We start from the raw sequence: 16,913 nt of genomic DNA on the forward strand, positions 1-16,913 counted from the left end.
ATACAGGGGCTACCATGTAGCAGGTAAAATGAATGAGTTAGAGCTGTCCACAGGGGTGAACTTCACTATGTGACACAGAGTTGAAGAACACGGTTTTTTAAAGCTAAAAACATGCAGAAATGTTTGTTTATAAGCTGGAATATGGGTACATGGAAGGTTATTATCCCAGTTGCCCTTCTTGGGTGTATGTTAACATTTTTCTGTAATATTTAAAATGTAAAAAGGAACAAAATAATAAAGTGAGGATACATACATATAATATATAGGTATAAAAATGCATGTTAATTGAAAACATGAACTACCCAAGAAAGGGTTTTTTTTTCTTAGAAGAGGGAGGGCTAAGATGTGGGAGGAATACACAGGGGCTCTCAAGTAGTCCTACTGGTATCTTCCTAAGCTGAATGGGGAGAATACTTTGAGGGGAATTTTTAAAAACTTGTACATAGGTCATAAATATTGCCCAGACCTTTTTATTTTTTAAGTTTAAAAAAAAGTCTAGGGAGATTTGTACCTTCTTTTAGCTTTCCTTTTTCTTTTTTCTTTTCTTTTGCCCCCCAGCTCTACCTTTTTAATCTGTAAAATGAGTAGTTTATAGTAATGGTAATATCTCCTTCTGAGATACTTAAAAGAGAAAGTAAGATAATGTATGTGAAAAGGATGCAAACTATTGATTATTATTATTATTGCTAAAAGAAGTTGTTAAAATTTCCTATCAAGGGAATATGAGAAGCTGGAATATGTTCATTGTGGGAAAATCAGAAGATGTAGAAAAATTCTAACAAAAATTGTAATCCATCAACACTAATGCTTTAGTTTATTTTTTAGTATGATTCTTTTTTGTATCAGAACTAGAACTTGTTGATTAAAGTTATTTCTCATAACATTTCTGCATCACAGAGGAATGATGGCAAGAATGCATGCTTATTTTTTTTAATTAATTAATTTATTTGAGTGACAGAGAGCACGTGTGTGCACGGGGTAGGGGCAGAGACGGAGAGGGAGAGAGAGAATCCCAGGCAGGCTCCACGCTGTCAGCCCAGAGCCCAATGTGGGGCTCAATCTCATGAACCACGAAATCATGGCTTGAGCTGAAATCAAGAGTGGTGTGTTTAACCAACTGAATCACCCAAGTGCCCCAAGAATGCGTGCTTATTAAGAAAGAAAAAGTGAGGTGCCTTGTCCAAGCATTGCATCAGGTGCTCCTTGAGGACAGGGCGTCTCTTCTGTCTGGGTGTGGCCCTGTTATCAGTAGCCAGGTGGTGTTGAGTGATCAATGTTCACGGGCCAGTCTGGTTGACCTTGGTAATGGAGACAAGTGCCTGGAATAGGCAGGGAGACTGGGGCTCTGGCCTGAATGCTGACCCACCTTGCACTGGCTGTGTGACCACAGGCAACCCACTTCGCTGCATTAACCTCCCTTTCCTCATCTATGAGACTGAATGGTTGTGTTAGCTCTAAATTGGCTAAAGCCAATAACTACTGTCTACACCAAGAATACTTATGTGAGAGTAAGTGGGAAATGACGCTGGAAAAAACATGCTAGTTCACCATGGTAAGGGCTTTGAAACCTCAGTCAGTAGTGTTTCCAGTAAAATTTCTACTCAGAAAGTGGCAACTGAGATGGGATGGAACAGGATGGAAGTTAGAGTCATTGAGAGTATTATTTCCACTGGATTTTGAGGTGTGTATCGATCAGTGTCTGGAAGTGGGTGATGAAGGTGCTAAGTGTCAGGTTTCCTACAAACTGTATTTTTAGCATGGCTGTTCAGAGCATTTTATATATCGCTTTTGTGGAAGACTTGCTGCTACTTAGCAGATGAGAAGGCTGGGCATGGTTATTTTGCATTTACATCAGAAGACTTGGTAGAGTCCTTTTTTCAAACATTAGCCCTGCTTGATTATATAAACTCTATCCAATTAGAAGATGTATTATTTTCCAACAAGAAGATTTGGAAAACATCAAGAAGAAATGTGTAGTTCTGAGTTTCCTGCAAAGTGTCCTGGAGAAGCTGGGACTAAGAAGGTCATCCCCCAACACATTCTGGTTCAGAACCATTTAGAGGCACTGTGGTCCCTGAATTCCAGGGTTTTGACCTCAGACCTGTGTTCTCTGAATTCCTTTATTGTCTCTAGTCCATTTCCGTCTTGGAATTCTTAATCAACAACTTGAGCTGAATGAATGAATGAGGACTGGATTTGTGAACATTTAAGTGAGATAAATACGATTATGTGGGAAAAAAGCTGAAGTTTTTTCCAAATATGGTCAGTGGACTTAACAAGAGAAACTTCTCAAACTCAATAAGGAAAAAAGACAACCCAATTAAAAAGGGGCAAAGGATTCAAATAGAAATTTACATAAATGTCCAATAAGCACTCGAAAAGATGTTCAACTCTTTAGCCATTAGAAAAATGCAAATCACAATCACTTCACATCCATTAGAATGGCATACTAAAAAAGATGTAATAGCAGGTATTGGAAAGAATGTGGAGAAACTGGAAACTTCTCCACCCAGTGGTGCTGGGAATGTAAGTTGGTGTAGCCATTTTGGAAAATAGTTCCTCAAGAAGGTAAACATAGAATTATCATTTGACCCAGCAACTCCACTCCCAGACATATACCCAAGAAAAGGAAAACATGCTCATACAAAGATTTGTACAAAAATGTTCATAGAAATATTATTCATAATAGCCAAACAGTGGAAACAACCCAGATGTTTATCAGCTGGATGGATGGACACAGTGTGATGTATCCACACAGTGGAATATTATTTGGACGTGTAGAGGAAATAAGTATTGATAATACACTTACAACATGGAAAAATCTTGAAAACATTATGCTGAAAGAAGTCAGACTCAGAAGGCCACGTATTATATGATTCCATTTATATGAAATGTCCAGAATAGGCAAATCAGTAAAGGCAAAAGGAAATTAGTGATTGCCTAGGACTGGAGGGGAGTTTTGGGGGTTGATGAAGATGTTCTAAAATTTATTGTGATGGTTGCACAGCTCTGTAGCTACACTAAAACCACTGAATTGTACATTTTAAATGGGTGAATTGTATGGTATGTGAATTTTGTCACAATAAAACTGTTACCTGAAAAAAAAATCTCATTTGAAACTGATCTTAACATCTTATTGTTGAGAGAGAATATTCTAAAATTCTACAGAAATACAGCTAATCATCATTCAGGAATAGTTCAGTTTAGAAAGATTTGTGAAATGCCCACTGTGTGCGTGGCACAGGCCTGATGAGGAGCTCAGCCGGTGAGGAACTGAGATGTTTGAGGGAGCGAGTGTAGGCAGGCATGAACAGTGTAGAAGGTCCTGCATTAGTGGCAAGAGGGAGTGGTTGGAATGTCAGGGAAGGAATTACCACTGGTGTCAAGGGGCTGAAGCGTATTTTAGGCCAAAGGTGCCAGGAAGTGTGTGATGCTGTTGATTTTTTAGGTACAGAATTGGGTGGGGAGTGCAAGTGGCAGGAGGTGGGCCTGGAAAGAGGGACTGACTTTCCGACTGTTTATTTTCTATCAAAGAGGAAACTACATGTCGGTACTATGCTTAACCAGTCTCTGTATTTTGGAAGTTTTAGCTCATCCTTGAATAACGTGGAGCTCTCACTGATTGAGTGTTGGCTGTGTGCCTGGCACCGTGCTAAGGTCCTTTCTCCACTACTCCTCACACACTTCAGAAGGATGTGCTGCTGTTACCCCAAGCGCACAAGAGGACCCCCCTTCCCCGCCCCTGTCCAGTGGGTCAGCAAGTTGCCGTGGTGAGTGGCAGGGCCAGGACTCCGGTCCTGAGCCTGCACTCCTGCCATAGCACTTCAAGGACCTCTGTGCTGGTGGGCGTCAGTCTGGAAAGCCGCTGTGCTTCTATTTCAAGATGCTTTTGGCTCTTTCTTAGAGTGACGAAATGTAACTGAAATTCATAGCATTTCTTAAACTCATTTTGTTGTACTAAATGTGTCTAAACTTAAACTGGCACAATTAAACTTATTGCTCTTTCACTTACTGACAGAATTTTTTTAAAACCTGTATGGTAATAATCATAGGGGTTTATTGAGCTATTTGTATTTAGCATTCATTCCAATTACATCTTTTTAGGTTGAGAGAAATATTACTGAACTTTGGTGATACTGGTCGTTCGCTGAGGTGGTTTCCTACATATTTCTATAAAATATAACTTTATTTGTATCTCCCAACACCATTTATTTTTTTATTTTTTTTAATTAAAAAAATTTTTTTTAACATTTTATTTATTTTTGAGACAGAGAGAGAGCATGAACAGGGGAGGGTCAGAGAAAGAGGGAGACACAGAATCCGAAAGAGGCTCCAGGCTCTGAGCTGTCAGCACAGAGCCCGACGCGGGGCTCGAACTCACGGACCACGAGATCATGACCTGAGCCAAAGTCGGACGCTCAACCGACTGAGCCACCCACGCGCCCCCTCCCAACACCATTTAAAGGGTTTCTGTCTGAAAAGATGAACATCCTTGAGATGGGTTAACTGACATTTGTTTGTTCTCCCTAAAAATAGACAGGGTGTAGGAAATGAAGTGACTTATTTAGAGCACTAGATTATATCCCAAATAGACTTTCAGCAGACCCGCCCTATATTTTAAATGTACATGTGTCTACTTTTAATAGTCCTCAGTAAATGTCTATTAGCAATAACTATAAAATGATAAAGTGTTCATCTAACACTGGAGAGAGAGACAGGCTGGCATTTTTTTGAGTAACTAAAGACCTGCATCAATACTTAGCTTATCTTCGGACTTTTTAGTAGAACACAGCACCCTGACAGCCCAAGTTCTTTTGTGCGCAGACTGAACAGGAGCCCTGTTTCCTTTGAACAGGAAGGGGAGCTCTGCCTTAGAGTGCCTGGTAGGAGGCGGAGCACCCTGCCACATGATGTGGGCATATGGGCGATGGGCTCCCCATTGGTAGTTTCTCGGCGCTCTGGGATGTCCTGACATTGCCAGCTGGATTGGAGGGATTTGGAGAACAGGAAGTAAGCTGCTGGGAGATAAGGCGGGCAGCTATGAATTGTAGATGAGAGAGGAAATGAGAATTCTAATCCACGGAAACAACATTAACAGTTAGACTTTATTTTTAAATGAAGAATCATTGGAAAGATTTCTTTCTCTAAATTAGGGCAGCTACCTGCCTATTCCGTGACACTGGTTAGAGCTCACAGCAAAGGTGTGGGAATGGGACTGCATTTCTGTTTACTGCTGCATCAGCGCTGATCAAGAATTACAAAAACATGAAGCCTGTGAGCCTTTTGTTTATTCAACAACTACTGCGTTGTCAGAAGACCAAGAAATCTTTAGAATGAAAAATAACTTTTTTGCCTTTGCTCTTTTGTGTCTGTTTCATGCTATGAGTCTGCGGGCTCTTTTCGTGAAGAAGAGGGTTTTTATTATTGAGGTTAACTTAATATGCAACCATGCCTGGCAATGGATGTTAAAGGAAGAAAGGCAGAAGTACAGAAAATGTTATTAAGCTTTATTTTCTAAAATACGACACCTTGTCAAATGTTATTTACAGGGAAGATCATAGCAGATGAATGGTCTCTGTGTTAACTTAAGGAAATCATTTAAAAACTGGTCAGTTGTGAATATCATGTATTTAGTTGTCATATTCCATCCCGTGGTGGCCATTCTGAAGTACATCAGTGATTGTGGACTTGAATGATGAACGTGTGTCTTATAAAGGGACCAAAATGTAGCTGCATGCACGTTAGTGGATTGCAGTGCTTGGGCCAAATCACTGGATCTGAAAGAGGTTTATGAAGTTGGCCTTTATTGACTAGAAATTCTAAATTTTATGACACACTAAAAGACTTCAGTTGTTGATGGTACTGGTTTTTTTTAATTAGATCAGTATTTTTTAATCTTCTTTGATATTTATTTTTATTTTATTTTTTTATTCTCAAGTTAGTTAACATACAGTACAGTCTTGGCTTCAGGAGTAGAACCCAGTGATTCATCTCTTATATATGAGCACCCAGTGCTCATCCTAAAGAGTGCCCTCCTTAATGCCCGTGACCCATTTAACACCCTCCACTCCCATGAACCCTCTGTTCGTTCTCTGTATTGAAGACTTCACTCATAGGTGGAATTTGAGAAACTTAACAGATGAACATAGGGGAAGGGAAGGAAACATAAGGTAAAAACAGAGAGGGAGGCAAACCGTAAGAGACTCTTACACAGGGAGTTTTTAAAACTGGACTTAAAAAAATGAATCTGGGTTTGTTTCCCCCCTCCACCTGTGTTGAGTTCCCCTCCTGTGTATGTTCACGACTCTCTAAGTGCACATAGAGCAGCGCTGTGCTCTGTTTAGTGAACTGAACTCCACGAGCACAAAGATGTCTTAATCTCCATCCTCAGCACCTGCAGTTCATAGTAAGCAGGCAGGCAGAGTTGGCTGTTGTTAAAATGCCTTTGGGCGTTGAAAAGAACCTTCTGGACATAGTTTTCAATAACCTTTTTATAGTTCAAAGATATGGATCATAACTTCTAATTACATAGTACTCTTTGGCACAATACACTCAGAATTACTGTAGTGTGTCAGTATTCAAAGGTGAGCCTGCCCCTGTCCCCCTTCCGAGGGTGCACAGCTCAGTGGGGAGGCGTGCACGTGGACCGGTAGTTATGGTGGATGGTGCACGTGCTGCACTTGCAGAGTGTGAGCAGAGTGGGGCAGCCGGTCCAGCAAAGAGAAAGCAGGACGGCGTGCCGTGGGCGTGGGTGGCGTCAGCATCCGTGAAAGCAGACTCTGGCGTGGGAACCATCAACGAGGTAAGATCTGCCGGGTGATTGCCAGGCTTCCAAGGAGTGCAGCCTCACAGCTATCTTTAATTTTTTGCAGTTTTAAAAGAGAGCTACAGTGTCTTTACATTTTAGGTGGGCAGTAATTTCTTCTTGGATTTTATTATGCGTCTCACAACAAGTGCTGATGCCACCAACTGTGGCAGACCAGGGGGGGGCCCTCCAACTCTCTGATACCTGAAAACCAAATTAAAGACTTAAAATCAGGTGTGCCCTTGGCACAGGTTTGAGAAGGGACAGGACTTTGGTGTTAGCCTGTGGTTTGGACACAGGTGGGTGTGAGAAGGGGTCTGGACATTGCAGAGGTCCTTGACAGTCTGTCCTTGGCCTTGCTTGCTATTTTTTTATTTTATTACTGTTTTCTAAATGTTTATTTATTTATTTTGAGAGAGAGCACGAGTGGGGAAGGGGCAGAGAGAGAATCCCAAGCAGGCTGTGTGCTGACAGCGCAGCTCGATCCCACAAACCATGACATCATGACCTGAGCTGAAATCAAGAGCCAGACACTTAACTGACTGAGCCATCCAGGCGCACCCCCCACACACACACACACCTTGCTTGCTATTTTAGAATTTGGAGAATTCGTTTACTGGGTGTGAAGTCCTGGGGGAGACAGGGGATTCAGATCTTCCTTATGAACAGCAGCTGCGCGTTGGGTGGTTAATGACAGTGCTCATTTCACTGTCACAGATCCATGTATGTCTGTGCATCCGTGGATGTGCTGACCCCCAGATGGATTTTTAGCTTCCTGAGCATGGGGTCTGGTCTTCTCCATCTTGGCATTGATCATATAGTGTCACACAGCCTGAACCTAATAAGTACCAACCACATGTCTGACCGATCGAATGAATTCCTCATGATCACCAGCATGGACCAGTCAGGCGACACTCAGAGTTTACCACAGTGAAGGCAGGGTATTGGTTTTGTGGCTCATGGGCACCCAGGACTGCTTCATAGGCCTGTGTCCTTACAGGTTTTATTGGGCTCTTTGGGTCCTGTCCTCAGTCTCCTTGGGCATTTACCTAATCCCACAGACCACCTCCCAGAGGGTCCACCTTTTGGGTGAGGGAGTGATAGTCCAGAAAGATGGGTGATTTGTCCAGTTCAGAATTTTTAAATTAAAAAATTAATTTGTCATACTCACAAATGTTGAGGCTTGTAATTTCATATTTCCTCTCTGATAAAGTACTAAGTAGCTTAGACGTTTCAATGATTTTTTTCTAAATTATTTAGATACTGAGCTATTCTTGTACTTGTGAGAGGCAGGACTGAGTCCAGATGGGCTCTGGATCCTCTGCTTTTCTAGCAACGGGCATTTTTGTGTCACGGTTTATGGTTTGCTCAGGGCTATTTTTCAGGAAGCCTCGTCACGGGAGTCCCATTCCCTGAGTCTCTGCCACCTGTGGGCCATGCCCTGTCCCCTCTCCTAATCCCCACACCTGCCCTCAGCCATTCATTCCCCTTGACCGTGCCTCCTCTTTAGTTCTGAAATCTCATCTCTTTGGAGACATACTCCTGGCCCTCTGCTTTAATCCCTGTGGTAAATATCTTCTTGGCTCTTTTCTAGGTTGTGCTGGTGAGGTGGAATGAGCCGTACCAGAAGCTGGCCACGTGTGACGCAGATGGAGGGATATTTGTGTGGATTCAGTACGAAGGGAGGTGGTCCGTGGAACTGGTCAACGACCGAGGGGCTCAGGTGAGTGGGCAGAGCCGCTCCCAGTGAGACATTGCTGGAAACAGAACACAGAGATGGAAACTCTTTCCAGAAACCGGTAGAGTAAAAATAAATGAAATAGAATCCTGCTTTTCGTTCCCCCCGAGTATATCACTTGATGAAAAGAGAAAGATCTTACTTCTTTATTCAACTATTCTGCTGTTGTGAAAACTCTCCAAGTTTTAAGCTTTAATTAAATCTGTGAAATCATTTTTTTACCATTCGTTGTTGTGATTACATGTTAAATTTGGATCCTCTGAAGTGCTTGCGGCATATCACTTTTGTGCTCCCTTTGAAAGGTACTTGCTGTGTGTTGTAATCTTCATAGTTCTCTCCAAGGGAGCTCTTGTGAGCCATTCTCACAACCTGCTTGTCAAGCTGAGTTTTTAACACTCTCTCCTGTCAGGTTTCAATTAGCGTGGCCACCTGTTGTCACCCCTCAGCTCTTCCTTTCTCATACAAATTTGTCTCTGCTCTGAGGAAACAGGTGCTCCAGGGAACTCCCTGCTGAGCTGTGCTATTTTTAAACCTGCTCCATAGATTCTTCTGGCTTATGGTACAGATCTGGCTCTCCCACCTCCCCCCTGTGATGGATGGGCCACATGGAGCTTCTCTTCTCGGTTGCTTAAGGACACAAGTCCCATCCCTGGGATTTGACCGGAAATTGTGGCTTTGGAACCAAGTCCTCAGGGGACCTTTCTCCATGAGGGCTTTCTCAGACTGTTTTACCGCTCCAGGGATGGTTTCCCTGTGACTGCCTTTCTATACATTGCTCAGGAAGTGGATTCTCCCCCCTCTTTTCCCCCATCTATCGCTTAAATAAGCTGCGAGACCCCCAAGTTTGAAAGATACACCAGTGAAGTGAAATGACAGAAAATTGCAAGGAACAAAGATACTGTTAGCGGTTACTGTTACAGGTAAGGGTCTTTGGTAAGTTGTCATCACAGAAGACAAATCTACCACTAGGTAAAATAGAAAATTCTTTTTGTGTGAGTTTATTTATTTGGTAGAGTAAATGTAATAATTTTGACTGACTCTGAAAAGGCCTTATGAATTCCCTGTACACCTCCATGGAGTGAAGAAAGGAAGAGGTATATCCTGCCCTCTGGTGACTGACCAGCCATTCTGAAATAAGCCACAGCTGGGGAAATCTCCATGACCATGAGAAGTTCATGTTAACCTAGAGGGGAGACATTGTGGTCAAGAGCATGAGCTCTGGAGTCAGACCACACGAGTCTCACTCCATTATTTCTTAGTAGGAGATCCTTCATTCTCTGTGCCTCAGTCTTCTCATCTGTAACATAGGGACTCACATGGTACCTGCTTAGAGAATCACTAGGGGGATTAAATAAGATTAACCGTAGAAAGCACTTATAACACTGTTGATGATCGTTTTCCCCCCCACATACTGTTCTGGTGCCTGTCGTATTATGAGGTACTACTACTTCGTAACCCCTGACCACAGAACATACCTGCCCGTAAATAGTAGCCATAATGTCATCACCAAAGACTAGCTTCGGGCCTTGAGGCAGCAAGTCTTGATGGCTTTCTGTAAGGTGGAGACTTCTCTGAATTCACCCATATAAGGGTCTCTGGAATGCTATAATTCTCCCATCCACCAAAGCGTGAACTCTTTCCTTAGGCCCAGTGACTGAATTGGATGTGTCTTCAGACTTTGGATGACTACAGTTCTCTAAAGCATTACTTCCGAGAAAGACCTGAAGAGGAGCTAGGACAAAGTCCAACTAAGTGCTTGTCTTTTCCATGTGTTCTCTGTCAGTCTTCCCAGGAACCCCCATTGAGCAGATGCTGTTCTCAGTTAATAGAAGAAAAAACTCAGGTCAGGGAGGTTGAGCAAGTTGCCCAGGAAGTACATGGGTGGTAAAGCAGAATTTGAACCCAGTTTTGAATCCAGAACACTCTGTCACACTATCTTCTTCTCAGACAAGAAACTTTTTTCTCTTTTAGCAGAAATGCATGTATTCATAGTATATCCAGAAGAGCTCAGACTCCATTACCATCAGAGAGTCTAGCCCCACCAGCCAAGCCTTGCTGTCACCACACTGTTTTCTCTCCCGAAAGCAGCCTCTCCCAGGACGAAACCTTCTGTCATCTCCATATAGCAGCTGTGTGTTTCCACCATCACCATATCCCTCAACTTTTCTCTTTATTGAGAATTTGGCATAAAAAAGCATTTTAGACACAGGAAAGGGAGAATGAATTCAGACCTGGAGGTGAATGAACTTCTATGGACCATAGAACAACCGGAACCTCCTGGAATCTCACAAATGCCTGCCCCTGCCATGTTCAAAAGTAATCACTGTATCTATGATATGATCTAGATTTATATATAATTTTGCTGTCTGGAACTCTGATCCCTCAAACCTCGGAACCCGCTAAGCAGTTGTCAGCAGTAAGCACTTACATCTGGGAAAGGTTTCGCTTCTTTGAATTGTGTTGGCATCAGAATTTATCTGAGCAGAGAAACACTGTGCACTGGTGATGATGAATCACTGATTGAGGAAGTAGTGGCTGGCTGCACCTGAAACAGAACCTGGTGGGAGGGAGGACAGTTTCGTGGCTGGGAGAGGAGGATCCTTGAAATCTGCTCAGAAAAAAAGAATGCTTTTTAGAGGAAATGACAGGTGATCCACGTCGCCCAGCATGACTTGTACTGTCACAAAGGCATCAGACATTCGGCAAAAGCTAAGTGATGCTTTAAACAACTTCTTTTTCAGGAAATGATTACGAGTCCTTTATTTCAAAAGTGAGTCTGGAACAGTGTGTGCATTATTGTGTAAGGTCAGTCACCAGGCGTGGCCGTGTCCCGCACAGGTACTGGCCACTGTGATGAAAGCTGCCTCGGGCTGAGGTCTGACCAGGCTGGTGCCGAGACATAGTTAATCCACGTCTGACAACACGTTCCGTGAGGCAAGAGCCCGCAGGCCTGTGCCACTGAAAGGCAACTAGGAGGGCGGCTTCCTGCTTATTTTCTTTACAGCACTGGGTATCAGTTCCCTTGTTTTTGTCTTTCCAGTTGTGGTATATTTTACCACCCTGTGCTGACCTAATTCAGTAAACCCAGTTCATTCATGGAAACATCTTTGTTATCATTTTCTGTGACTGCAAGACTGGTGGTGTCTTGGCGAAGCTTCTTTTCACCGGCTAAACTCTTCCCCCTCTACTAGGATGTTTTTCTTTTTAGTACGGATCTCTTCCAGGATAAATGAGTCAGAATGCTTGTAAATAAGTAGCACTACACTTGAAAATTGAAAAACCTTAAATTTTATTGCAGAATTCATGGGTTGTCTCTAGAAAATGTTTTCAGTTCTTAAGAAAAACTACATAGTGTAGTTAGTTGAAATGTAGGGTCAGTGAAACCAGGGTCCCGAGTTCTCCCTAGCAACCGGCTCTTTTCAGTAACCTCAGGCCAGCTGTTCAAGAGCTGTCTTACAAATCCATGCCGTTGTCTCGGTGGGGACATGCTAACCATTGAACACCAACCTATAACCTCTGCTGGGAAAACAGCAAATGTTCGTGTCCTTTTGGTGTTTGTTCATTTATTTTATTTTTATCTGAAATGTGATATATTCCAGTAATGTCACCGATTTTAAAGAAGTTAAACATTTCCAAGTAAAAGCAACCTATAACACTTTTATGAATGAAAGGTAGACATAACTCTAGAGATTACCAGGTAATCAAAGGTAATTAAAAGATGACTAGATAATTCACTGGGAGGAAACAATAGTCTTTTTTTCTATTGAGTTGTAATCGGCATATAATGTTATATTAGTTTAAGTACACAATATAATGATTTGATATTTGTACAAACGGTTGACCTTTGAACAACTGCAGTTTGAACTGCACAGGTCCCCTTACACATACATGGGTGTTTTTTTTTTTCCCCCAACAATACAGAACAGATAGAAGGGGCGGGGGCAAGCTAAGATGCTGGAGTGGTAGCAGGACCCTAGGCTTGTCTCATCCCTCAAACACAGCTAGATAACTATCAGATCATTCTGAACACCCAAGAAATCGACCTGAGGGCTGATAGAACAAAGTGCATAACTAAAGGGAGAGAAGAGGCCACATCCAGGAAGGTAGGAAGTACAGAGACATGGTTTGGGGGAGAAATGGGGAGAAGTGGATTGCGGCGGCTGCAGAGGGGAGGGAACCTTGGTCGTGGAGAGAGGTGAGAGAGAGGGGAAGAGAAGTACACAGGGGATCACACAAGGAAAACACTTCCCCAGAGCCATTGGTTGGGAAAATGAGAGGCTGATTTTCGTGGGTTTTTTGCAAACAACTCAAAGCCTGGAGTTTCAGAGGTCCGTGATGTGGCTAGGATAGGGCCCAGAGAGCACTGCCCTGCTCCTGGAGAGAAGGCAGGCAGTACTTGGGGCAGATGGCATGGTGTGCGGATTACCTAAGATTCACAGGAGAGACTGTTCCCCCTTCTTGGAGCACATCTGTGAGTGGTGGCAATTGCCCCTCTGGGAACAGAAGAGCCCGGCGGGTGCCATTTCCCTCTCCCACCCCTCAGCATAGGCTCAGAGACACCTGCTGAGGGTAGCTAACCTGGACACTGGCTGTTTAACCTGCTTTGCTCCAAATCCTATGCCCTTGCACTCTGATGTCAAAACTGCCCTTCTGGGTCAAACCTGCATCGGTCCCAGGGCAGCAAGACCCTTCCCCAGAAGAGCAGTGCAGGTCCCTGTCATGCCAGGTCCTTAAAGTTTGGAATTTAAATTTTTATTTTTGGGAGAGAGACAGAGACAGAGTGCAAGTGGGGGAGGGACAGAGAGAGGGAGACAGGATCCAAAGCAGACTCAGAGCTCTGTCAGCACAGAGCGCAATGTGGGGCTCAAACTCACGAACCATGAGATCATGACCTGAGCCAAAGTCAGACGCTCAACTGACTGAGCCACCCAAGTGCCCCTAAAGTTTGGAATTTTAAAAGTCAGCGGATTTGACTGGAATAGAGAGCCCAAAGTGCACTGCGCTGCCCTAGGCAGGCAAGCAACCTGGACACAGACAGTGTGAAAACAGTGATCTGGAAAATGCCTAGGACACACGATAGGAAATTATTCACTCTTCTGAGAGGGCTTTCCTGAGAACAGCAACTATGGACCACCCCCCTCTTGGAACAAAGGACCTGGCTGGTGCCATTTCCCTCCCCTGTCCCTCAGCATAAATCAACTTCACTGAAAAGCACAGCACCAACACTGGCTGACTAACCTGCTTAGTCAGCCAGCCCTGTCCCTGTGCTCTGCAAGTGTGCCTAAGGATCAGTGCAGCGGGCCCCTTCCCCAGAAGACCACCAGAAACCCCCACTTGTATCATGTCTTCTGACCATAGAGTTCTACAAGGCTTCAGTTCTAGTAGAAGTAGCATCAGGTCTCATTTAACAAACAGACCAGGCACACCTAGTTCAGACTGGCCACACTATGGCCAAAGTCCAAACACTGCCCATCTACAGAGGAGAGCCTCTGTAGATGACTGACCTGAGGGATAGAGAAGCCAGACGCAGCAGCAGACTACATGCAACACACACCAGAGACACTTCCTGAAGCGTTAGGCCCTGGACATTACGTGACCTCTTCATAAAGCCATTACTCTCAGGAATAGGGAACATAACGAGCTTTTCTAACACAAAAAAGAAGACAGAGACCTAGACAAAATACGAAGACAGAGGAATTCATCCCAAAAGAAGAACAAGAAAAGGTCACAGCTAGAGCTGTAAACAAGACAGATCTAAGTAATATGGCTCATGCAGAATTTAAAGTAACAGTCGTAAGGATACTCTACCAGGCTTGAGAAGAGTATGGAAGATACCAGGGAGACCCTTACTGCAGAGATAAAAGAGCTAAAATACAATCAGGCAGAAATGAAAGATGCAACATCTAAGATTTGAAACTGACCAGATATAATGACCACAAGGATGGAAGAGTCAGAAGAACAAATAAGTGATATAGAAGATAGAATTATGGAAAATAATGAAGCTGAACAAAAGAGGGAAAGAAAAACTGTGGATCACAAGAGTTGACTTAGGGAACTCCATGACTCCATCAAACATAATAACATTTGTGTCATAGGAGTCCCAGAAGAAGAAGAGAGAAAAAGGGGCAGAAGTTTTTTTTTGAAGAAATCATAGCTGAAAACCTCTCTAACCTGGGGAAGGAAACAGACATCCAAATCCAGGAGGCACAGAGAATTCCCAACAAGATCAACAAAAGTAGGCTAATGCCGAGATATATTGTAGTTAAGTTTGCAAAATACAGTGATAAGAAAATGTCCTAAAAGCAGCAAGACAAAAGAAGTCCCTTACTCACAAGGCAAGTGCTATAACATTGGCGGCAGATCTTTCCACAGAACTTGGCAACCAGAAGTTCAACCCACTGAATGGGAAAAATCTGCAGCCAAGAATACCCTATCCAGCAAGACTATCATTCAAGATGGAAGGAGAGATGAAGAGTTTCCCAGACAAACGAAAATTAAAGGAGTTTGTGACCACTAAACCATCCCTGAGGAAATATTAAGGAGACGCTTTGAGTGGGAGGGAAAGAACCAAAAGTGACAAAAGACAAGAAAGGACCAGAGGAAATCTCCAGAAACAGCAACAAAAAAGTAATAAAAATGGCTCTAAGTACATATCAATAATTATGGCTGAATGTAAATGGACTAAATGCACCAATCAAAAGATAAAGAGTGTCAGAATGAATTTAAAAAGACCCAACTATATGCTGCCTACAAGAGATTTGAGACCTAAAGACATCTGTGCATTTAAAGTGAGGGGAGGGAGAAATATTTATCATGCAAATGGATGTCAAAAGAAAGCCAGAGTAACAATACTTACATCAAACAAACTAGATTTAAACCAAAGACTGGGGTGCCTGGGTGGTGCAGTTAGTAAGCGTCCGACTCTTGATCTCGGCTCAGGTCATGATCTCACGTTTCTGAGTTCAAGCCCTACATCAGGCTTTGTGCTGATGGTATGGAGCCGGCTTGGGATTCTGTCTCTCCTTCTCTCTTCCCCCCTCCCTGCTTATGCTTTCTCTCTCCCTCTCCCTTCCCTCCTTCCCTCCCTCCCTCCCTCTCTCACTCTCACTCTCTCAAAGTAAATAAATAAACTTAAAAACCAACAGACTGTAACGAGTTGGAAAAGGGCACTAGATCATAATAAGGGGACTATCCAACAAGAAGATCTAACAATTGTAAATATTATGACCTCAACTTGGAAGCACCCAAAATATATAAACACTTAATAACAAACATAAAGGAATTCATTGATAATAATACAATAATAGTAGGGATTAAACACCCCCACTTCTAGCAATGGACAGATCATCTAAACAGAAAATCAACAAAGAAACAATGACTTGAAATAACACACTGGACCAGATGGACTTAACGGATACATTAAGAACATTTCATCCTAAAGCAGCAGAATACACATGTTTTTGAGTGCACATGGACATTCTCCCGAATAGATCACATACTGTATCACAAATCAGCCCTCAACAAGTACAGAAAGATTGAGATCATACCATGCATATTTTCAGACCACAACACTATGAACTTGAAGTCAACTACAAGAAAAAAATTGGAAAGATTATAATACATGGAGGTTAAAGAACATCCTACTAAAGAGTGATTGGGTTAAGCAATCGTTCTTTAAATAATGAAAACACCACAGTCCAAAACTTTTAGGATGCAGCAAAGGCAATCCTAAGAGGGAAGTATATTGCAATATGGTCCTACCTCAAGAAGCAAGAAAACTCTCAATACACATTCTAATCTTACACCTAACGGAGCTAGAAAAAGAACAACAAATGAAGCCTAAAGCCAGCAGAAGGTAAATAATAAAGATTAGAGCAGAAATAAAGGATACAGAAACTTAAAAAAAAAAAAATGGAGGAACAAATCAATGAAACCAAGACCTGGTTCTTTGAAAAAATTAATGTAACTGATAAACCCCTAAGCCAGTCTTATGAAAAAGAAAAGAGAAAGGACTCAAATAAATGAAATCACAAATGAGAAAAGAGAAATAACAACCAACCACACAGAAATACAATAAGAAAATATTATGAAAAATTATATGCCACAAATTGGACAATCTGGAAAAAATGGATAAATTCTAGAAATCTAAGCAACCAAAAGTGAAACTGGAAGAAATAAAAAAAACTTGTACAGACTGATAACCAGTAAGAAATTGAATCCGTAATCAGAAATCCCCCAACAAACAAAAGTCCAGGGCCAGATGGCTTCAAGGGAATTCTACCAAACTTTTAAAGAAGAGTTAATACCTGCTCTTCTCAAACTATTCCAAAAAATATAAATGGAAGGAAAATTTCTAAACTCATTCTGTAA

General features: G+C 42.5%; 1 protein-coding gene across 1 annotated transcript in view; it reads left to right on the plus strand.

The window, feature by feature from the left end:
• TULP4 (TUB like protein 4) overlaps positions 1–16,913 on the plus strand; it is a 242,614-nt gene that overhangs the window by 150,870 nt on the left and 74,831 nt on the right. Inside the window, 1 exon segment of the mRNA XM_030316699.1 lies at positions 8,400–8,528. Within this exon segment, the coding sequence (XP_030172559.1) occupies positions 8,400–8,528 (129 nt within the window).

This window comes from Lynx canadensis, chromosome B2 (assembly GCF_007474595.2).
Source record: "Lynx canadensis isolate LIC74 chromosome B2, mLynCan4.pri.v2, whole genome shotgun sequence".
NCBI classification, from domain to species: domain Eukaryota; kingdom Metazoa; phylum Chordata; class Mammalia; order Carnivora; family Felidae; genus Lynx; species Lynx canadensis.